General features: G+C 36.3%; 1 protein-coding gene across 2 annotated transcripts in view; it reads left to right on the plus strand.

Annotated features, from left to right (window-relative positions):
- Positions 1 to 21,561, plus strand: part of LOC120414150 (phosphatidylinositol 4,5-bisphosphate 3-kinase catalytic subunit beta isoform) — a 34,117-nt gene extending 12,556 nt beyond the window's left edge. For both annotated transcript variants that reach the window (XM_039575187.2, XM_039575188.2), the window contains exons 3-5: positions 13,901 to 16,684; positions 16,747 to 16,866; positions 20,891 to 21,561. In XM_039575187.2, the coding sequence (XP_039431121.1) occupies positions 13,901 to 16,684; positions 16,747 to 16,866; positions 20,891 to 21,019 (3,033 nt within the window). In that variant the 3' untranslated portion in view covers positions 21,020 to 21,561. The remainder of the gene's footprint in view (positions 1 to 13,900; positions 16,685 to 16,746; positions 16,867 to 20,890) is intronic.
- The last annotated feature ends 2,791 nt before the right edge of the window (positions 21,562 to 24,352 follow it).

Below are 24,352 nucleotides of genomic sequence, written 5' to 3' on the forward strand. Positions count from 1 at the left end.
TAATTGTAATTTTACTCGATTTTTTTACTTGAATTTTCATGTTAAATCATATTTGTTATCCAAAAGTACTTTACAGGTTTTTGATAAAGGGCACCGTTTTCAAGATATAGTCACTTAATTTTAATTGAAAAAAAACAGTTTTTGGATGTTCAAAAATAGTGTTTAATGGACAATCCTTGAAAATATCTTTGTTTTTTAAAGGTTGAGAAAATTTCCAATAAAATTGCCTAAGAGACATTGAAGATTCTATCACCAATATCTCAGAAACTAATAGTCCTATTTGCAATGTTTGTTAAATTTTATGATCTTCTCGAAAAATATATTTTAAGAAATTTGAAATCAGCTCTAACAATTCAATATGGCATAGTGTGGAATATTTGACCTTTTTGAAATGTTAGTCTTGATTCCAAAACTCCATTTTTTAAAGAGCATAAAATTTCGCAAATGTTTCATATTTTTGACATTGAAAATTACATTTTAAACATCCAAACTGTTATTTTCCGGTTAAAATTGAACTTAAAGTGGCTAAATCTTGAAAACGGTGCACTTTAGCAAAAAATCTGTAAAGTACTTTTCAATTGCAAATATTATATTACACTAAAAACTGAAGACAAAAAAAAATCGATTAAAATTTATTTTTTTACAAAAAAAAGTTGTCCTATAAAACATTTGATATGTTTTAAGAAATAAAAATAAGGAATTCTGGGAAATTTCAATTTTGTAGGAGTAGTAGTCTGCCGCTCCAAGCTAGTCCGTCCAATATGTAATTTCGTCAATTTTGAGGTAATAATGCAGTTTGGTTCAAAATCATGTAAACTATCAGAAAAACCAATAAAATGTAGTACTTTGTTCTAGAAATCCGGAGAAAATCCACTTTTTCGTGAAATTCTAACACGTAGCCTTATGGGCGGGACAACTTTGACACGCGTTTTTCTCGGCTTGCTGTGTTTACATATGGGGCGGACACGATCAGAGCGGCAGTAGTCCTCATCAATACCAACAACTTTGCCGAAGACACCAAACCGATCAAAAAATTCCTTCAAAAGATACAGATTTTAGAATATTTACGTACCATTTTTGTATGGACAGCTGTCAAAATTGTATGGAGCCTTGTATGGGTAAACCAAATGCTTGGAGCCAATTAAAAAATATAAATAAAATCCTTTTCCTGTTTTGGTGGAGAATTTCTCATATTAAAATTTTAGAAAATTTGAAAATACGTTTTTTGATGTTAAGTGAAAATCAGATTTTTTTGTGTAATTTTTTTTTCCGTGTAGTTATAACAAGATTTGAAAATTCCTTCTCAAGATAGAGAATTTGATATATTTACATATGCATTTCGTATAAACAACTCCCAAATCTGTATGAAAAGAAATGATGCAAAAGACTTCTTTTGACATAGGGAATACAAGGAAAAAGTACAATCTAAATAAAAATACAAATAAACAAACATGTGTTTTGATCGATTTTTGGAACTCCAGCAATGGGGTATTAGGACTATCAAAAAAAAAAAAAACTTGCACGCGGAACTAGGAGAAAATCTCGTATGTTTGGCAGGTTAAGCACTCGCTCCTAACTCCATCCAATTTGCTGATTTTCACTATTTAAACAACTAATTTTGCAAAACTCTTGATAAAAACTTGCTTGCTCACTTCTTAATTGAGCTATTTATCACTCGATTTCAGTTGAAACCGCTTGTAATTAGCTTTAATTGAATGTCAAAGTTCTGACCTGCCAACATTAGAGGCACGCTGGAATTAGATGCTGTTCCCCTATTTTATCCTTTCCAGATAGTTTTTCGTCAAGCTATGAATTTTAGAAAAGTATCCTTCCCAAAATTCAAAATATGACAATAGTTATTTTTTTGTCCCCTGATTTGTAGGGAAAATTTTGAAAGGTGAATTAAAATTTGCATTGGCCTTACTTTTTGTTTTTTTGTGCTTTGATTATTTTGGACGATTTTAGCGTAACCTTCTATATGACGCCTCAGAGTGGGGCAGTCAATAAAAAAAGTACCGTCATCAGGGGTGACACTGGGTCTGGGGGGTGAAATTGGGTCATACAAAAATGCAGACATTTGTATGGCCCAGCGTCACCCCTGATGGCGGTTTATAATAATTGTTATAAATGAAAGGTCATGGTTTCAATATTTGAACAGTCTTGAAACTTTGAAAACTAAGCAATCTTCAACAATTTTAGAGGATGATTTCTAACACACAACACAATTCGACATTTTTAAAGTTAATGTCAGTAAACGCCTCAGTTTCGTCAAGGTATGATAGATTTGGGCTCCCTGAACACGCTTCAATTGACGGAATTAATTTTTAGTGGATTCCCTGAGAATAGATAAAATTATAAATTTGGGAACAATTTCTATGGAATTATCTTAAGCAACCATGCGCACCCACGTTTATCTATGGGAGTAGCAAAAATAAGGGGGTGCGCATGGTTGTTTAACATGCAGGGTTGTTACGGACGGCGCGGATCGCGCGGATCTGGCGCGGATTTGCTGGCTAATTTTGCTCAGGCGCGGATGGCAATTTTGAAAATGTTTGTTTGTATTTTCTTAGTACGAAACGTCGAAAAATTATTTTTTATATGTTTCTTGTCATGTGTTAACATCTCCGGCTCTGAATATTTAATTTCTTTTGAGTTTTGAGTAATAATTTTTAACCTTATTTATTTTTAATTTTACGCTGGATTTATTCAATTTTTGATTTTGTAAATCAAATATTACAAACTTTTCCCTAAGATATAGACATTAGAATGTGTAACAAAAACTATTATTGGGGCTTGTTCTGGTGGGCGCCAAATATGAGCTTGATTGGACGTAACAGAAGCTGGCCTCCACTTTCGAATTTTGGAATGGAATTTAATCGGTAGAAATATTCTTTTTCTAAATTTAAACATTCTTGACGAAAATAAAAAGATCAGAACATTTAAAATTCAAAGCTTCAGATTCAGTTCAGAAATCCAAAAATTCGAAAATAAATGTTTTAATAGTTTTTATAACTAAAAAAAATCCAAATACATACATATTAATTTTTTTCGAAATTTCTAAAATCCTAATTTAAAAAATCTGAAATTTCAAAATTCAAAATTTTAGCAATCTGAAATTCAAAATACATCAATTTGGGTAATCGAAAATTTGCAGATTTAAAAAAAAAAATCAAAATTAAAAAGTCAAAATTTAAAAACTTAAAAAATATCAAAATCAAAACAATATAGAAAACAAAATCTCAAATCTAAAATGATTTTAGTACATATCCTTAAGCTTATAAATTCTAAAATTCTTAAATTCTAAAATCCTAAATTCTTTAATTCTTAAATTGTTAAATTCTAAAATTCTAAAATTCTAAAATCCTAAAATTATAAAATTCTACAATTCTACAATTCTACAATTCTAAAATTCTAAAATTCTAGAATTTTAAAATTCTAAAATTCTAAAATTCAAATATTCAAAAATTTTAAAATTCTAAAATTCTTAAATTTTTAAATTTGTAAATGTTTTTATTTTTAAATTCTTAGTTCTTAAATTCTTGAATTCCACAATTTTTGAAGTCCTACTTTATGTAAGAGATTTTGAAATTATGACAAGACATTATTTTAAATAATGTCTTGTCATAATTTAATTTAAATTTCTTTCGGAGTGAAATTTTAACGAGGATTTTGGATTACAAACTTTATAAAAAATCTTTAATAGTAGTTTATGCAACAAGTTGCAAAAAGAGGATTTTTTCAGCACGAGTCGTACATTTATCCAACGAGGTTCACCGGGTTGGATAAATACGAAGAGTGCTGAAAAAATCAAGTTTTGCAACGAGTTCCATACAACATTTTTTGCAATTCCAAAAAACACACACTGAGTGAAATTTTAAGTCAAATTTTCATGTATTTTGTCAATAAATCGTTTAAATCAAAAAAATGTTGAAAAGTGTTACTTTTCGAAACAAGTGCTGAAAAGTTCAACTTTTCAGCACCCATTTGAGTGCTGAAAAGTAGAATTTTTCAGCATTTATTTTGAAAAGTGTTGCTATTCGATTCTGTTATTTTTGGTACAGAAAAGTAGGCTATTTCGTCGTTCAAGAATGACAGGAAAAGTAAGTAGTTTCACGACGGAATTGCAAAAAAAAACATTTAGACTTTCGAAATTTAAAATTTTATCATATTATAATTTTAGTTATATTTTTGAAGCTAAATTTGTAGGTTTTTAAATATTGTATTTTCTATTTTAAAGATTTTTTTTCATGACCCTTGCCTTGACCGTTTCTTGAGGATTTTTTTTAAATGGATTTATTGCTTTCATTCTTTTGGAGCCTTTAACCATAAAACGAGTTTTTTTATCAAATACTTTCTAAATTAGTTTTTCTTCATTGAAAAATAAAATTTCTTAAATGTTGGTCGCGATATTTTTTATATAGCGTGGATTTTGCGCGGTTTCGGATTTTAGGTCGGCGCGGATTTGGCGCGGATTTTTTTTCGACTCTCCCGTAACAACCCTGAACATGATTCCATAGCATTTATACCCAAATTTACAATTTTATTTATTTGCAGAGAATTTACTAAAATTCAAATCTGTTGATTGCAGTGTGTTCAGAGATCCATCATACCTTGACGAAACTGAGGCGTTTACTGACATCAACTTCAAAAATGTCGAGTTGTGTTAACGAAAAACTAAATCTAGTTATACAAATTATGACTGAATTAGAAGCTTGGCTTCTATTTTTTTTATGTTACTCGTATGCCCAAGTAGTGGAGCAACAAATAATGGTGGCCGATGGTTTATAAAAATTAACGTCTTTGTTTATGTATTATATTAACACGTGCCCGGATTTTCTCACTCAAATACGCAATACGCATGCTGCGCTCGGCTGGGATTCCCGCCAAAAAAATACACGGAAAAAACGGACAACGTGAAAGTGAATTTCTTTACTTATATAAGAAAATGGCAATGATAAGTTTAAACAAGCCACAATTGCCTTTAAAAATAGCTCGAAAAAGCATTAGCATTCAAAGAACATAACGTTCAACCCCCTAAAACTCCAGCCCCATTTCCATTTTCCGTTCGAGCTCCACCACATCGCACGCGTGTCCGCACTAAAATGCGATGATGGCATCCTAAATTTCTTGGAATCGCGAACAAAACAACAACATTCCACAGCCGATGACGATGATTGGGGCCGCGATGACGACGACGACGATGTTGGCTGGTAATTCCAAAACAACTTCCATTCGAGGTGGCAAGGCACTTGCACTTGAATGGCAGCGGCCCCTGAGCTGCAGGCAGGAAGATGTTGGCCGAACTTGTTGTTTGTCGCGGTCGATGTCGTTTCTTTCAATACTTACTTGCTGAATGGTACCGTCCATTGGGGGGAAGTTGACGGTTTGATGATGAAGTTTTCATGCGAGTAGTTCGGTACGGTATGTCCACGCATCCTCCCACACCTCTAAATTCTGTGAAGCATGATCCGTTTACAGAAGCCTCTTAGGGCGACTAGAGTAAACTCAAGAAATGAATACATCTGTTGAAATTTTAAAATTAAATAAACAATTCTCAAAAAAATCTTCTTTCCACGGTGTTTGTAAAACCCGCAAGCTAATTGAAACCGACGATGAAGTCAAGTGGGCCATGCCAAGAAAAGCAGATGGAGTGAAGTGGGTGGATGGATGGATGGCGGTTTGTTGTTGTGCAGTCTGGTCGCACCATCACGATCATCATCCGTCATCATCATTGCCAGCCAGTGCGCGCCCAGATGAGTCAATCACGCTTTCCGTGCAGCACATATTGAGAAAAACAACAACCCTCGGCGTAAACAGCCCAGTCTTGTTATTTGCCGTTTGAGGTTTTTGGACTCGACTTTGGTCATGTGCTCGCGAGCGCTCCAAACGTTTACTGGTGCAATTTGGCTGTGGTTTAGAAATTTTTCGAAAATAAAAATAGCAACGCATAAACAAAGAATGCATTCAGGAAGCCCCACTCATGCAAAGTAGAGATTTGTGTCATCCCTCAACTACGCATTTTCTAAGCCCAAAAGTCGTCAGACAAATTTGATGAGCTGTATTGCTTACGCACAGCAATGACACAGCGTTTTTACGGTTTGCTGTCAACAAATAAGTTATTTTTGAGGCCTTTCAGCAAAACTGGTGTGTTTAGAGGTAGCACATATGGTTCCATTTTCGTATTTATTAGGACAATTGGAATGGTAGTGATACACTATGAAATTAGAATGCTGACGCATCGTCTCTGTAGGTAATCCATCAGCATGAAATTTTTATTTTTTTGTTCAAATTATGACCAATCAATTTTTTTTTAAAATATTTTTCTTGTATCCAGATGAATATTTTTGGTTCACAATTAACTTGAATACAAATTTGAATAGAGCAATTCTCTACCAAAACCGGAAATGGATTTTATTTGTATTTTTTGATTTGGCTCAAACTTTGTGGGGGCCTTCCCTATGACCTAATAAACTATTTTGTGTGATTGGTTCATCCATACAAGTCTCCATACAATTTTGGCTGCTGTCCATACAAAACAGTTATGTAAATATTCAAACAGCTGTAACTTTTGAGTGAATTTTCTAATCATTTTGGTGTCTTGGGCAAAGTTGTAGGTATTGTTGAGGACTTTTGAGAAAAAATAGGTACACGGAAAAAAATTGCAGATTTTTTAATCAACTTTTTTTTGACTAAAACTCAATTCCCCAAAATAACCCATAAATATATTTTTTTTGATTTTTTGATATGTTTTATGGGACAAAAATCCGCAACTTTTGAGCCATAGAGAAAAATGGTCAAAAAATTTGCCGCCGAGTTATGAATTTTTGAAAAAATAGTGATTTTTGGAAAAAAATTGAAGTTTCAAGTACTTAACAGATTTTTTGATGAAGGGCTCCGTTTTCAAGATATAGCCACCGAAAGTTTGATTTTAGCGAAATATTTGCAGTTTTTCAATTTTTAAAAATAGTGACCATGAGTGACCGTTCCTAAAATATTTTTTTCCAAGTTCAGAAAATTTGCTATAAAATTGTCTAAGAGACATTGAAGATTGGACCTCGGGTTGCTGAGATAGAGCCGCTTTTAGAAAAAGAAACACGAAAATTGAAGTTTTCTTAATCTCACCAAAACAACCCACCATTTTCTAATGACCATATCTCAGCAAATAATGGTCCGATTTTCAATTTTAACACATTAAAAATTTGTGAAATTTTCGGATCTTTTCGAAAAAAATATTTTGCAATTTTTTAAATCAAGACTAGCATTTTAAATGGGCGTAATATTCAATGTTTGGCCCATTAAAAATGTTAGTCTTGATTTAAAAAATTTCAAAATATTTTTTTCGAAAACATCGGAATTTCACGAATGTTTCATGTATCAACATTGATAATTGGACCATTAGTTGCTGAGATATCGACATTAGAAAATGGTGGGTTATTTTGGTGAGATTAAGAAAACTTCAATTTTCGTGTTTCTTTTTCTTTAAGCGGCTCTATCTCAGCAATCCAATCCTCAATGTCTCTTAGACAATTTATAGCAAATTTTTTGAACTTCTCAAAAAAAAATTTAGAAATGGTCACTTATGGTCACCATCAGGCCCGCAAAATGTTTCCAACCCAGCGTACACATGAAGCGAACCAAAATGTCAGTTCACTGCTAGCATCTGACTGTAAGCCTACTGTGTCCGTTCAACCACTGCCGCCTGACTCGTGCCGGTCGGCTGCTGGAGAATGAGAGACGTGAAAAAATGAGCTACACTCACTCAATTCGTGTCGTATGACTGACTCGTAAAATCCTCTCTAAACACTAGTTTGACTATATTTAAACAATTGAATGGTTCTAGACTGTGCAAAACACTTAAAACAACCATAACTTATATTCAAAATTACATTTCCACGGATAAATAACAACTTTTTGTGTAAAAACTTGTTTCTTTATGTGTGTGCGTGCAACGTCGAATGAGCGTTGGTCGACTACTGCCTCGCATTGCAGCTGCTCAGTGAGCTAGGGCACTCACGACTGAGTCGGGTTTGTTTATGTCACAGTTTTGCGGTTCAGTGAATGGATCTGAAAAAATCGTGTATGCGTCGCTGATTTTCGCGTCAGGACCCCTGAAATTTTCAGCTCTGGTCACTATTTTAAAAAAATTAAAAACAAATATTTCGCTAAAATCAAACTTTCGGTGACTATATCTTGAAAACGGGGCCCTTTATCAAAAAAACTGTAAAGTACTTTTCAATTGCAAATTCAATTTTGCATTAAAAAATAATGTTAAACTTGTTTTTGCGTGAAACTTCGATTTTTTCCAAAAATCACTGTTTTTTTCAAAAAATTCATAACTCGGCGGCAGATTTTTGTCCATGTTTCTCTATGGCTCAAAAGTTGCGGATTTTTGTCCCCTAAAACATATCAAAAAATCTCGAAAATCAAAAAATACGTATTTTGGGAAATTGTGTTTTAGTGAAAAAAAAGTTGATTAAAAAATCTGCAAATTTTTATCCGTGTTCCGTGTCTCAAAAGTCCTCAACAATACCTACAACTTTGCCTTAGACATCAAATTGATCAGAAAATGCACTCAAAAGTTACAGCTGTTTGAATATTTACATACCATTTTTGTATGTATAGCAGCCAAAATTGTATGGAGACTTGTATGGGTGAATAAATGACGCAAAATAGCTTTTTTGGTCATAGGGAAGGTCCCCACAAATTTTAAGTCAAATAAAAAAATACAAATAATAAAAATGGTCGAATTGGCCGATTTCGTAGAGAGTTGCTCAATAGTGGTTTACGCAAAGCAATGATAACGCGTTTTTTTTGTTTGGGTTTTTTTTCACTTTGTTTAGCTAGTAAATATTGATATATTTAGATCTTTTTTGGTACTGGTAATTTTAAAAAATGATTATAAGAATGATACGATTGTAAAGATATCATTATTTTTTTTCTTCATTTCATAAACTTTAAGCTTAAAAAATATTTTTGGCATCAATTTTGGAGTCAAAAGAGCTAATCAGATTATCTTGACTGTTTATCGCATGGAACCAATGCGTTTTGCATAGCAAGACTAATGCGCCTAAAAATCTGCTTAACTAATTAGTTCCTGCAGTTTGTTTGGTGCGAGCTGCAAAAATAATTCGACGTCAACCACATTTAAAAAAACACGCATGAGGGTTTTTCAGCGTTAAACACAATTTTGATTTAAAGCCCACTTCTATAAACAAAGTTATTTGCAATTTGAGGTAACTTTCACTTAAATAAAAACGTTACTTAATCTACCTTAAGGTGGTTGGTGCCTTCCTCACATTCATGTTGTATTTTAGGTTGTATTTTCATATTAATTTAAGAGTTTGTTTTATTTATTTTTTTGCCTTCCTCACGTTTCTGAGGAAAGGCTATAAAATCACTCGAAAAATGAACTTCTCAATAAGACCTCCTAGATACACCTTCATGTATATTTATCGACTCAGAATCAAATTCTGAGCAAATGTCTGTGTGTGTGGTGGGATGTTGATAAAAAAATTGCACTGGATTATCTCGGCACTGGCTGAACCGATTTGGACCGTATTGGTCTCATTCGATCCGTCTTGGGGTCCCATAAGTCGCTATTGAAAATTATAAAGTTTAGTAAAGTACTTCAAAAGTTATGCTAAAAAAACGATTCTAACAAAAGTCCGGAAGATTGTAAAAAGGGTGGTTTTTGTAAGAAACCTTGTCATGTTATACATTTTTAGAAAGGTATTCGAAAGACCTTTCCAACGAGTTCAAAAGTTTGAAGATCTGACAACCCTATCAAAAGTTATGCGCACTTAAGTGTTATTTATGCACTTTTTAGAGGCCGGATCTCATATATTTCGATGAAAACGTTGTCCGGATCTATCATGCGACCTGTCGATGGATAGGTGATCAAAAGACCTGTGCAACGAGTTCAAAAGATTGAAGATCTGACAACCCTATCAAAAGTTATGCGCACTTAAGTGTTATTTATGCACTTTTTAGGGGCCGGATCTCATATATTTCGATGAAAACGTTGTCCGGATCTATCATGCGACCTGTCGATGGATAGGTAATCAAAAGACCTGTGCAACGAGTTCAAAAGATTGAAGATCTGACAACCCTATCAAAAGTTATGCGCACTTAAGTGTTATTTACCAACATTAGGTGCACGATGTAATTGCATGCTGTCTCCCTAGTCTTAATAAACATTGTCTTATGAGTTGTATATTTCAGTAAAAAGTTCGTGTAAATCTTTGTCGAGACAAAATGATGTATTCAGCAACAAATTAATACAGACTTTTTCCAGAAGAGACGCAGACACTGCTTAAACAATGCGGCAACCGGGCGATATGCACGCTGCGCGACTCTCTCGCGTAGGCAAAAAGACCCGGCCTTTGAGGTTAGGCAAAAATCGCCCTTTTTAGTAGCTACAAAAAAACTTTTTCATGGCATAACTTTAAAAGTACTTCACTAAACAGAATAAAATTTAATGGGGTCTTAATGGACCCCAAAAGGAACAGAATAAGGCGGATCCGGCCAAAATCGGTTCAGCCAGTTCTGAGATAATCGTGTGGAAAAAAAATAATGTCTACACACATCCCAACAGATATTTGTTCAGAATTTGATTCTGAGTATACGTGAAGGTATACCTGAGAGGTGTATTTAAGAAGTTCATTTTCGAGTGATTTTATAGCCTTGCCTCAAAGAGCTGAGGAAGGAAAAAATCGCAGAAAAAAACAACACAAAAAAACGGAACATATATATTTGCGTTGAAAAAGTGGACCAAACCAGACTCGATTATCCGAAGTTTCGATTACTAAAAATTGGTTATAACGAAAGTTTCAAAAGATCTTCAATGATCGAAACAGGAAATTTCTTTTTTTTTTCGCTTATTTTCTCAACTTTACATCAAATTCGAGTTCAGGAACTAAATACCTTGACCGTGCAATTTGGTAAATATCGTGAAATGTCGCGTTATTCGAAATAATCTATTGTCAAATTACATTGATTTTTTAATTCAATTTTAATACAGGATTTTCAACTGGCAGTTGTCATAATAAATTGCATTGGCAAGTACAAAGCATGTTACAGCAAAAAAATTAATTTATCTCTGTAAAATTTAATTTAAAAATAATTATGAGCTTATTGCATATAGCGTAAGCAAAGCAATATTTATTTTTTTTTTTGCTGTAAATTGAGTATTATATCCAATCTGTAAAAAAAACTAAACATGTTGAAAGAAAATTAGTAAAGCATTTTACAATGTTTTATCTCTTTCTAGAGTTATCAAAAAAGTACCGTTATTTGAGGTGAATCGGGACTACAGTCTGAATAGGGACAGCAGTGTTTAGAGCACTTAAAAGTTTTAAATTTGGAAATGGATGTACACATTGTGTTGGTCTGAGTCTGTTCTATCCGAAACCAACAAAAAAAATCAAAATATTGTGCTCTAACGTAGTTAAACTGCTGTCCCAATTCGCCCCATGTGTCCCAATTCGCCCTAGTTTACGGTAGTCTTTTATGATTTCGCAAATTCTTCCGAGATTTTTAAATTTTTATTTTTTGATTGGGCTGAAACATTGTTCATATGTCAAAAGAAGTCATTTAGTAGCATTAGTTTTCTATACCTACACTGCCGTTCTACGCATAATTGTCCCATGTTCAAAAAAGTGCAACTGAGAAAAAGGCGATTGAAATTTTTCGACCGTTTTTTGTGTTTCTACGCATAATTGTCCCGTGGATCCCTATTCACCCCATAAGTCCCTAATCATCCCAGTTAGCAGTTTACCACTCTTATTTGTAATCTTCTTGCTACACAACAGGTAGACACAATACTTCGTAAAACTGAAAATTTCGTGATAGAAAATACTTGGTGGGACAATTATGCGTAGAAGTACAACGATGGGACAAACAGACTTGGTGTTGTTTTCACTGAGTTTACGAACAAAGTAGATTTTATGTGTTTTTCGAAAAGTAAACGTCAAACTAAACCTAAAAATGACAAAAGGTCAGAATTGACAAATAATGACATGGGACAATTATGCGTAGAACGGCAGTACAAGTCCCATACAAATTGGGGCTGGTCATACAAAATAGATATGTACCTAAATGGATGAAATTCTGTTTCTTGAGAAGAGATTTTTTGATCGACTGTGTGTTTACGGCAAAGTTATAGGCTATGATTAGGACTTTTTAGAAAAAAAGGTACAAGTAAAATCACATTTTTTAAATGAACTTTCTATGACTTAAAGTTGATTTCCTAAAATACGTAGTTTTTAATCTTCTTCTTTTTTATTTGTTTAGAGGACTAAAAAGGCATCTTTTAAGTCGAAGTAAAAATTTGTATCTAGGTTTGTAGGCGAAGATGGCGTTACTAATGGTGCACGCCCGAAATGTCAAAATCACGCAGTTGTACCAACATTAGAAAAAAGTGTGACTCTCATACCCGGTCGGAAAATAATCTGGTAAATTTGAGAGTCTGGCGCAGGTGGACGTTTATCGTGCAGTTCAGACACACTTGGCACATTTATTCTAGCCAAGTTTTGCGTAACGCCAAAGGAATCTGGCAAAATCGGACAAAATTTCTGCCAGCTGTCTGGCAACAAAATCAACCGGTTTAATCGGTTGAATCGTGCCCGACCGGTTTGTGTCATATTCGCCAGAAATCATGGCAGAAATCTGGGACAAATCTGGGGTAAATCCTGCCAGATGACTGGCGCAAGCCCCCAGACGAACGCCAGAATTGTGCCCGCCATTTCCGACCGGGATACCATAGCACACTTTTTTTTTGTAATGTTGGTACAACTGCGTGATTTTGACATTTTGGGCCTGCACCATTCGAGGAGACATGATTTTTAGAAAAAATAGTGTTTTTCAAAAATATTGAAAATCTGAGAAAAAATAATAAAAATCATTTTTAAAGCTACATCAAGTTTGCAATCGAAAAGTACCTTAGTTTTTTTTATATAAAATGTACCGTTTTCAACTTATAGCTACTTTCAGGTATAAATTTCAAAAATAGTTCTTGTTTGAAAAGCTTTCCTATGATTTTCTCTATGGATTTTGAAAATCGGGCAATTATTTAGTGTCTCACGAAGAATTGAAATCGATGAAAATAAATTTCTCTAAATATCACGTGATTAGCCTACAATTTTCATGATTCACTGACACAAAAAAAATATACGTTTGCGTAGTTTTCTGATCTTTTCAATATTTACAAAACAATAAAAAAAATCGTTGTCTTTTTATGATTGTTGGGCTTAAGCATGACCCCTAAAATATCCCTCATTCGATTATCCGAAGTCCCATACAAACCTTCGGATAATCGAGGCTTCGGGTAATCGAGTCTGAACTGCATTTTAAAAAAAAATGTTTGATCTAACAGATGAAATAAGGAAAGTTATCTATTTGTAAGCCTTTTCGAGTTATACTAGATTTTTAGATTTTGTAATTCCAGCTGATGTTCTTCGTTATTTTTTTTTGTCGTGAAAAATCACTTGCCCACCGATCATTTTACCCTTGTCAGTTGGTTTCGGTTGCAAAAGATCCAGATTTGTCTATTTTGTTTAACTTTCACAAGGAGGGAAAATATAATCAAATAAAAGATTGACGAAAATGAAACCCACTTAGTCTTAGAATCCAGAACATCTCCGGTAAAATTGGAACAATTGTTCCCCCTTCTGACAGTAAAAAATATAGACGAATCTGGATCTTTCAAATCTGGATGCAACCAATTTGGCAAATTCTACCAAAGTTTTAAGAAAAGACTTTTAAAAATAGGATTAAAATTGTTATATTTACTAATAATTTGCTGATTTACATCAATGCAAGAAATGTTGTTTTTTTAATCTTTTTGTCTGAGAATTCCTGTTAAACCCATAACTAATATTTTCCATCTTCTCCTCCTTTGCAGGACGTCTGGGAGGAAGCGGAACGGTACCCGCTGTACTGCCACCTGGGCGACAAGTCGATGTACTACTTCAGTGCCATGTCCGCCACCAGCACCGGCTGCTGCGAGCTCAACGACGAAAGCAAACGCCTGTTCGAGGTGCAGCCCCTCTTCTGCATGTTCCGCTTCGTCGAGAAGCAGGTGTCGGTCAACAACAAGCTGATCAACAACATCACGACGCTGCTGGGCAAGACGCTGTCGGAGAAGACGCTCAAGAACCCGGAGGTGAACGACTTCCGCACGAAGATGAGCTACTTGGGCGAGGAGATTGCGAACAAGCGGGCGGCGATGAACCGGATGGAGCGGATCGCGTACCAGTATCCGCCCAAGCTCGTCACGAACAAGGTGCTGCCGGAGCTGGTGAAGAAGCGGATTGTGAATGGGGACTTTTGCGTGGTGGCGAAGAGCGCGGATATGCAGGTGACGGTGAAGATTCCTTGTAAGGCGACGCCGGATGAGGTGATTAAGCGGATTTTGGAGAAGAAGCAGATTTCGGCGAATACGAGGAATGAGAATAGTTTCGACTTTATACTGAAGGTGTGCGGGAGGGAGGAGTACATGTTTGGGGATCACCCGATCATCAACTTTCAGTACGTGCAGGATTCGCTGAGTCGCGAGGAAACTCCAACGTTCGTTCCTAAGCTGTTGCGGAATGTTGAGATATTTGAGGATAATATTTATGAGATACCGGAGGACATAACGCACCGGACGAACAGCACTGGGAGTAAGCAGATGTCGCACACTTTGCGGAAGGTGAAGCATATCACAAGCTGGGAGGTCGATACGCAGTTCAGCTGTGTCGTGCAGGAGATTGCCGACTTGAATTGTGACGCGAATCGGAACGTGGAGGTTGGGATTCAGCTGGGGCTGTTCCACGGTGGCAAGTCGTTGTGCAAACCGATGAAGACGCAGCTGGTGTCGCTGCACAAGGGTCGGGCCGCGTGGAACGAGACGATCGTGTTCGATATCAACGTGAAGAATGTTCCTAGGATGGCACGGTTGTGCTTGGTGATTTACGAAAACGTGCGAACCGCGAAGGGGATTGGCGTGAGGGCGAGGAGAACCAAGGACGGCTTTATGAATCCTATCGCGTGGGTCAACACGATGCTTTATGACTACAAGAGTCAGCTGAAGGCGGGTGCGGTTACGCTGTACACGTGGACGTACGCGGAAGACTCGCAGTCGGAAGATGTGCTGCACCCGCTTGGGACGGTTGAGCCGAACCCGCGACGGGACGAGTGTTCTTCGATGATCCTGTGCTTCGAAGATTACAAACAGGAGAACAAAATAATAGTCTACCCTTCGGAGGATCAGCTGATGAAGCACGCGGCGAAGAATCGGAACTGTAACCGGCCGTTGAATCGGGACAGTGCGGAGGAGGTGCGACCGATCAAGGAAATCCTGATGCCGTACATCCACAACGACCGGTTGAACGACATGCACGAGCAGGACCGAAACGCGATCTGGGCCAAGCGGCGTGAGTGTAAGGATCTGGAGCCGGACGGTCTGCCCTGTCTGCTGTACTGCGTCGAGTGGAACAACCGGAATGAGGTGGCGGAAATAACTGCTCTGTTGCAAGAGTGGCCAATCCTGCCGGTGGAGCGTGCCCTCGAACTGCTCGATTACGCGTACGCCGATCAGTACGTGCGGCGGTACGCGGTCAACTGCCTCCGTACCATCCAGGACGACGAACTGCTGCTGTATCTGCTTCAGCTGGTTCAAGCGATGAAGCACGAGTCGTACCTCTACTCAGACCTAGTCGATTTTCTGCTGCAGCGGGCGCTCAACAATCAACACATTGGACACTTTTTCTTCTGGCATTTACGGTCCGAGTTCCAGTTTCCTTCCGTGCAGGTGCGCTTCGGGTTGATCCTGGAGGCGTACCTGAAGGGCAGTCAGGAGCACGTGGCGATCCTGCTGAAGCAGATGCAGTGCTTACGAAAGTTACAGCAGGGCTCGGAGCTGGTCAAGAAGGGCAACAAGGAAAAGGGCAAGTCGCTGCTGATTGGCCATCTGCAGGAGCGTGCCAGTGGTGAGGCCATGTCCGATGTGATAAGTCCGCTCAATCCGAGCTTCCGGTGTAAATCGGTCCGCGCGGACAAGTGCAAGGTGATGGACTCGAAGATGCGTCCGCTGTGGATCGTGTACCAAAACTCGGACATCAACGGGGACGATATAAATATTATTTTTAAGAACGGCGACGATCTACGCCAAGACATGCTCACCCTACAAATGCTTCGGATCATGGACCGGATATGGAAGAGCCATGGGCACGACTTCCGGATGAATCCGTACAGCTGCATCAGCACCGACCGCAGGTTAGGTATTATCGAGGTGGTTTTAAACGCGGAAACGATCGCCAACATCCAGAAAGAGCGCGGCATGTTCTCCGCCACATCCCCCTTCAAGAAGGGATCGCTGCTGGCGTGGCTCAAAGAGCACAACACGACGGACGAAATGCTCGCGAAAGCGGTGCAGGAATTTACGCTCAGCTGTGCCGGCTACTGCGTGGCCACGTACGTGCTGGGCGTCGCCGACCGGCACTCGGACAACATCATGGTGAAGAAAACCGGCCAGCTGTTCCACATCGACTTTGGCCACATCCTCGGGCACTTTAAGGAAAAGTTTGGCTTCCGCCGGGAGCGGGTGCCGTTCGTGCTGACGCACGACTTTGTGTACGTGATCAACAAGGGCCGGACGGACCGGGAGGCGCACGAGTTCCGCGAGTTTCAGATTCTGTGTGAAGAGGTGAGAGCGTGATGAGCTGCTCTGAGTAACAGTTTTGTTCATGATTATTTTCTATGTTTCAGGCATTTTTGATTCTCAGAAAGCACGGCTGCCTAATTCTGTCCCTGTTTGCCATGATGATTTCGACTGGTCTGCCGGAACTATCCTCCGAGAAGGATCTCAACTATTTGCGTGAAACTTTGGTAAGTTCTCGATTCTTCAAAAATGATCACAGGGTGGCCACTACATTTCGACTTACAAATTTCCGGGTTTTCCCGGATTTCTCCCGAGAATAAAATGGAACTTTTTTCAATCTGACCTTGAAATCAAAATACTTTTTAAATGCAAACATTTGATACAGCTTTTTGGTTTGATAGTTTTATTTCCAGGATAGCTTTCAAAAGGTCACAAGCACTAGTTGAGCAATTCTCTGAGATTTCGGTCATTCAATTTTTTTTTGTATTTTTTAATCCGGCTGAAACTTTTTTGGTGCCTTTGGTATGCCCAAAGAAGCCATTTTGCATCATTAGTTTGTCCATATAATTTACCATACAAATTTGGCAGCTGTCCATACAAAAATGATGTATGAAAATTCAAAAATCTGTATCTTTTGAAGATTTTTTTTGATCGATTTGGTGTCTTCGGCAAAGTTGTAGGTATGGATAAGGACTACAGTTTAAAAAAAATGATACACGTTAAAAACAAATTTGGTGATTTTTAATTTCACTTTTTGTCAGTATAACTTGATTTGCAAAAAAAAAAATACTATTTTTTTATTTTCTGATATGTTTAAGGGGACATCAAATGCCAACTTTTCAGAAATTTCCAGAAAGAACAAAACATCTTTGACCGAGTTATGAATTTTTGAATCAATACTTATTTTTTTTAAATTGAAATATCGGTTGCAAATTTTTCAACTTCATTTTTCGATGTAAAATTTGCAATCAAAAAGTACTTCAGTAAAATTTTGATAAAGTGCACCGTTTTCAAGTTATAGCCATTTTAAGGTAACTTTTTTGAAAATAGTCGCAGTTATTCATTTTTTTTTAAATTAGTTCCCATGTTTGCCCACTTTCGAAATTTTTTTTTTTTAAATTCCCTATATTTTGCTTTTTTGAACTTTGTTGATACGACTCTTAGTTGCTGAGATATTGCCATGCAAAGATTTGAAAACAGGAAAATTGATGCTTTCCAAGTCTCACCCAAACAACCCACTATTTTCAAATGTCGATATCTCAGCAACTAATGGTCCGATTTCAAATGCTAAAATATGAAACGTTCGTGAAATTTTTTAAATCAAGGATAACATTTCCAAAGGGCGTAATATTGAATGATGAATGTTTGCCCTTTTCAATTGTCAGTGATCGAAAAATTTCACGAATGTTTCATATTCTAAATTTTGAAAATCGGACCATTAGTTGCTGAGATATCAAAATTTGAAAATAGTGGGTTGTTTGGGTGAGACTTAGAAAACATCAATTTTCCTGTTTTTAAATCTAATTATAACTGAAAAGCTGGAAATTGCTATCAGGACGATTTAAAAATGATTTTCATTTCAAATAACTAAACACTAAAATTTAAAATTAGAGTAGTGAAGATTTTTTAATATTTTTACTCACCTCTTTGAAAAAAAGCTCGTACAAATTTAAGAAAAGCAATTCTAACATGAATTAGCAAATTCTTTGATTTTTTCTTCTTTATTTTATTGGCTACATTTTTATAGCATTATTTTTGAAAACGATTTTTCTCCCTGGGCCTTGTAAAGTCAAGAGCATGATTTGATCCTAGTGCATTAGTTAAAATCTGGGTATACATTCTTTTTTATAAGCACTATGGACACCACTTCATGCTACGAGAACTCGCTTTGTCGCAGCCCCAGGGCTTAAGCGTTGACCGATAAGCTGTCTTCGTGAACTAGGAAGTTCTCCGATAGTGAAAATATCACAATTGCACAAGACACCGCTGCTTCTGTGACTTTTTCACTATCACAATGTGGGATTTAGGTGGGACTTTAGGATAGTACAATTGATTTGTTGCTTAGCATTAGCATTTAAATAAATCTGTATCTTTTCCAAATCTATTTGATGATAAATTTAGTTGCAATTGTTAAGTTAGCGTAATGCTGTCAATAAACTTTGATTGATGTAGAATACTAGGCATTCTTTTATGTCAAATTGTCCATAGAGTCTCGATCAATCAGTAATGTAATGATATCGGACAAAATTCGTTGATCTGTTGAACTAACGGTTTTCGGATTATGGTTGTATTGACCATTGTTGCGAATCGAGGAACTACGGATCTTCTGACGTAAATCATCATTTCTTTTTAAAATCGCGATTTCTATCCTTTTTGTACATTAGTTCACAAATTTTTATTGTTTTTTTTTATAGAAGTAGTACTGCAACAGTTAAAGGAACGTTTAGTTTTGAACATTAAATTTAGAGGATTTTAGATTAAAATTTAGATTTTCAATCCAAAGTAGTTAGCAAATGAATATTTGGACTTAAATGAATAATTGAATAAGTTGGACTTATGAATAACACACAACTGTGCATTTATTCTAGAGTCAGATCCATACAGCGTCAGTGTTTACTTGGTCGAAGTGTACTAATTCATTGGCAGATCTGATTCTAGTTGTAATGTACGACAAGACTACTGACGGACGTGACAGGACGAGGGCCCAGTTTAGAGGTTTCAACATCAACGATGTGCGGCTGGACCACCCTCCCAAAAAAAAAAAAAAATATATATATATATATATTTTTGAAAACGATTTTTCTGATCTGTTTTGTATCTTCGGCATATTTGAAGGTAGTGATGGAATGAAATCTAGAAACAAAATAAACTCTTAAAAAATACCCGGTTTTTTATTGCGAAAAATAATAGTATTTTTTTTATGTTTTAACTATTGAGAATATGATCTTTTGAACAATTCTGAAAATACTTTATTTCAAGAGTATCAGTAATTTTTCTGTAAATTTAAAATAATTAAATACAACAGAACATTTATTTTATTTTTTGACATTGTTTTGAAAATACTCAATACTTTTTAATAGGTATTTTACTGTTGAATTTACCCTAAGCTCAAAATGTCCTAGTACTAACTATAGCCAGAATTTCAACATTTCAATGCAAAAAAGGCATGGAAAATGCATTAAACAGTACAGTCGGTTTGCAATCGTTAAGCAGGTATAAGACTGTAAAAAAGAAACAAACAAATTCACACTTTTTCGTGTTCAGCGGTATACGCACTTCGTAAAGAACCGGTCAAGACAAAAATCAAATGGGCAGCAGCCAGAGCAAGCCAGAGAGGGTGTAGAAAAGCCCCAAGAAATCGCTTCCTCTTCTTTGTTTTGCTGTTCGTAGAGCTGTTTTTGGCCCCTTTCCTGTGGAGCTGCGTATAGAGCTTTATGACGTTTCGCGTACGCACACTAGCACACCATTTGGTTTTGCTACCTGACAAAATTTATTATCGACTTTATTATCGAGTACGTACACGCAATACATACGCACGTAGATAACTCTATTGACCCTTTTTTTGTTGCAAACTCTCAAACAAAACAAAATGTATGCAGGAGGTTTCTGCAAACAAATGCAGAAAAACAAACAAAGCAGGCAAACTGTCAAAAAGTGTGAGTTTGTTTGTTTGACATAGTTTTATACCTCCTTTAGTTTTCAAAAATTCTAACTTTTAAAGAAAATATTTTTGTTTGCGGGAAAAAAACTTTGCGGTACTGTACAACAAATATTACCAAAAAAAAATGAATTTACTCAAACATGTTAAAAATGATGATAAACGAAGGGGAATGCACTTTAAATTGTCTTTGCATTTGAATTACATTAAAGTTTAGAAGTTTAAAAAAAAACATTTTTTTTTGGAGGCAACAACTTCGAAACATATTTGCAACAGCCTAAATGTTTTACAGTCGAAATTGTTCGGAATAATACAATTCTGGAGTTTTTTTTAAAGGTCCAATAAACCAAATTTCCAATTTTTGCTGATTGGGTGTTTTTAAGACCGCCTTGAGTCAGGAGTATTAAAAAACATCCAAAAAGCAAAAACTAAAAATTTGGTTTATTGGACCTTTAAAAAAACTCCAGAATTACCTATTCATGAAATAATATAATCACGTTTTTTCCCCAAGGTGGCCACCCTGAATTATCACCTGGAACTTTTTTCCAAATCATTCAAATTACTAACATTCCATCCCCTTCTCTCACTTTCAGGTGCTCGACCTGCCCGAGGCGGAAGCCCGCGAGCACTTCAAGTCCAAGTTCAGCGAAGCGTTGGCCAACTCGTGGAAGACCTCGCTCAACTGGGCCTCGCACAACTTCTCCAAGAACAACAAGCAGTGACAGTTGCGTTACAATCTCACGATGTAAACCGATGGCGGGTCCTAGGTAGGCTGATGGAGAAGAGAGGCGGATAGCAATCAATCGTCGGAGCTGCCTTTTGGCAGAGACGAAGTGCGCACCGCGCCGGACGAGACCGGGAAATGCCTCCAGCCGCGTGTGCCACCCAGAAGAAGCAGCAGCAGCGTCTTGACTTTGTGTTCCGTGTTGGCATTTTTCGTTCAACTCTCCCGTAGCTCAGTTGCGTTCATTTTGTGAATATTTTTTCTATTATGTATGTCGAGCATGAGCAATCGTCAGCAGAGCTGGACGTTCTCACCGGTAGTCGCTTAGAGAGGGAGAAGAAGAAAAAAGCCCAAGATCAACAGTATGAACGGTACTAGAATTAATTTAGCCAATTATTGATCAACTATGTTTCAGACTCACACCGTAAATCAATGTTGCTTTCACTTTGTTTGTATATTTATCATATTAATTTCATGTAGACTGTATTCTCACTAGAAGATAGAAAGGCAGCATTAACACAATCGTGCAAGTGAGAGAGAGAGAATATAATATTGTGCATTAGCAAATCGACGAATCGACCCCAGGTCGAGTCTCAGCACCCAATACTAGCGTTATTGAAAAAAAAAGAATGAATATAAAATTAACACACAAAAAGAAAACATCCAATGTAATTAGATAAATTAAACTGCTATGCAAAGGACTGATGAAACGAAAGATTCAATATAAATTAATTTAAATGTGGATGATGCCGTAGACAGTGATAATTTAACTATTAAAAATTGTGTAGCAAAGCGTCGTTTAACTAGCAAATATATTTTTTAATTTAAATAAATCCTCTGAAAGAAGTGTAGTGTAATGAAACCTATGAGTAAAGTAATTAGTTTTATTGGTCAACCACGACAGCCAATAACACACACATACTTAGTCCCGTAAGAGTATAGCGTTAGGCAATATGCAGATAATGTTCGCTTTATAAGCACACACACACACTTCACCTTGAAAAAAGAACGGTCGAACTGTGAAAAAAAAAAAATAAATCTGAGTTGATTCAGTTTGAAAACAAACTAGTAATTTGTTATATTTATTGTGTGAAATGCTCAATTTTTTGTTGTTTTTTCTTCCCGTTTCAGGCGGTTATTTTGAGCAACTTTTGTTCTACGAAAAACTGTACCTCTTGTTTTATGTTTTGCTTGCTTCATTATACCTAGTTATTTGAATTTGCACTTCATTTTTTTTTACTTGGATCAAACTTTGTAGGTTCCTACCCTATGACCCATACAAGTCTCCATGCAATTTTGGCAGATGTTCATACAAAAATAGCACGTAAATATTTGAAAATCTGTATCTTTTGATGGAATTATCTGATCGTCTTCGGCAAAGTTGTTGGTATTGGTGAGGACTATTCAGAAAAATAAGTATACACGGACTTTTTTTTGTCGATTTTTGAATGAGTTTTCTTTTACAAAAAATCAATTTCCCAAAACCCGTTTTTTATGTTTGATTTTTAAATATGTTTTAGGGCAGCGGTTCTCGACCTTTTCTCAAAGCCACGACAAATGTTTGAAAAGAGCGGGAATCTTTGATAATTTTTAGGAATAATCTTTATCCTAAAATGTTAGAATTTTCTTATACAAAAAAAATCGAAAATTTCACTAATGTTTTGCATGAAAGATCGGATAAACAATGAAGCTTCATAAACTTTTACCAAGCCTTTTTTTAAATGATAGATGACACTATCTACGAATTGTGGGTGTTTTGTGGACAGTTTCTAACTCATGTTTTTTTTAGAAGCATGGCCAATAACATTTTGTCCGTCGTTCACGACAGCTACCCTGCCCACCATTGAAAAATGGCTAATATCCACTTTTGGCAAAAACGAGATATTAGCACCAGGTGATAGAGGATGTTCCAACGCATCTTCTGAAACTTGAATTTCACTAAAATAGTGTTTAGATTTGCCTGCCGATGCGAAAAACCAAACGGCTAATATGCCACTCTTATGGGAAATTGCCTTGACGGAGATTTGGTGACAAACACTAAAACGCGTTTTTCTCGGAATACTTGATTTGGCATAATGAGGGGTAGGCGTGGCTGAATGGTTACGCTGTTCGCTTTGTAAGCGGAAGGTTCTGGGTTCGATTCCCATCTGCCCCTATCGAGAAATTATGGAAAGAAGGAATAATTCTGAACACTTGAATAGGCCCCCAAAACCAAAGCTAAAAACTCGATTCGCCACCTACATTCGAGTAGGAGAACTTTGGTGCAAGGTTACGTTTACGTTTTTGCGCGATAAGTGCAAAGGGGAGTGAAAACTATTTTAAGATTTTTTAAAAGAAAATTGATTTTTTGGAATAAAATAAAGTTAACAGGAGGTAAGAAATAAAAAGTTCTATCGATTGACTTTTTGATTTTTTTGCTAAGTTGCCTTTTTCATTGAAAATTCTGAGATCCGGATTGAAAACGCGAGAATGAGGTTAGATTGCTAATTTTGAAAATCATTCCAATTAACATTTTTCAAGCAGAGCGTTGCTTTTATGGTAGAAGTGACTTTAAAAAATATTTATAAACTTTAATAATCTTCATTCTCAATTGATTAATTAGTTTTTGGTTGATTAAAACTTTTCCTTATTTTGAATCAGATAATGAACAGGTTAAATCGGACATCACAAGAATATTTTCGTTTATAACAATTAAGCTACTTATTTCTTACCTGAAAATTGTATAATTTGCTACTAATGTCGATTTTATGATGAAATAAAACAATTTCAAATTTCAAACCAATTTACTCGCTGTTGGTTATAATGAAAACATCACCCCAAGTTTCAGCGCCCTCTAGCGGGGGGTAATTTTGACGTTTGATTGCCTATATGAACGAAAAATTCATTAGCTCGCGGCGGGGTTCGATCCCCCGTCCTTTGGGTCAGCAGACAAAAATGCTAACTACCAGACCATCGAGGCTTAGTTGTCTAGAAGGATTAAGAATGCTATAAGAATCCAAGAAACTTGATTGGAATCTGTGTGAACCTAAGAACAGGAAAATGCAATATTGAATGCAAGTTGAATTCAAGGACACTGGTTGCATAATTGTTAGGCGAATATTGAACTTTCAACACGACCAGAATTCACCACAAAAAGCTTGGTGAACCGAATTGGAAAGCTTCCAAAAATGAATCCAAGAACTTACGAAGAATTAAGGATTATAAATAGATTTGACCGGCCGCATCACTTACCACGGTGAATCCTGGCTTCACACCCATCTTACTAACACCCTCAAACCTCACGTGATACTTTGTCGAAGACGCAGCTGATTTAGCGGTCTTCATCACTCAA

This window comes from Culex pipiens, chromosome 1 (assembly GCF_016801865.2).
Source record: "Culex pipiens pallens isolate TS chromosome 1, TS_CPP_V2, whole genome shotgun sequence".
Taxonomy (NCBI): domain Eukaryota; kingdom Metazoa; phylum Arthropoda; class Insecta; order Diptera; family Culicidae; genus Culex; species Culex pipiens.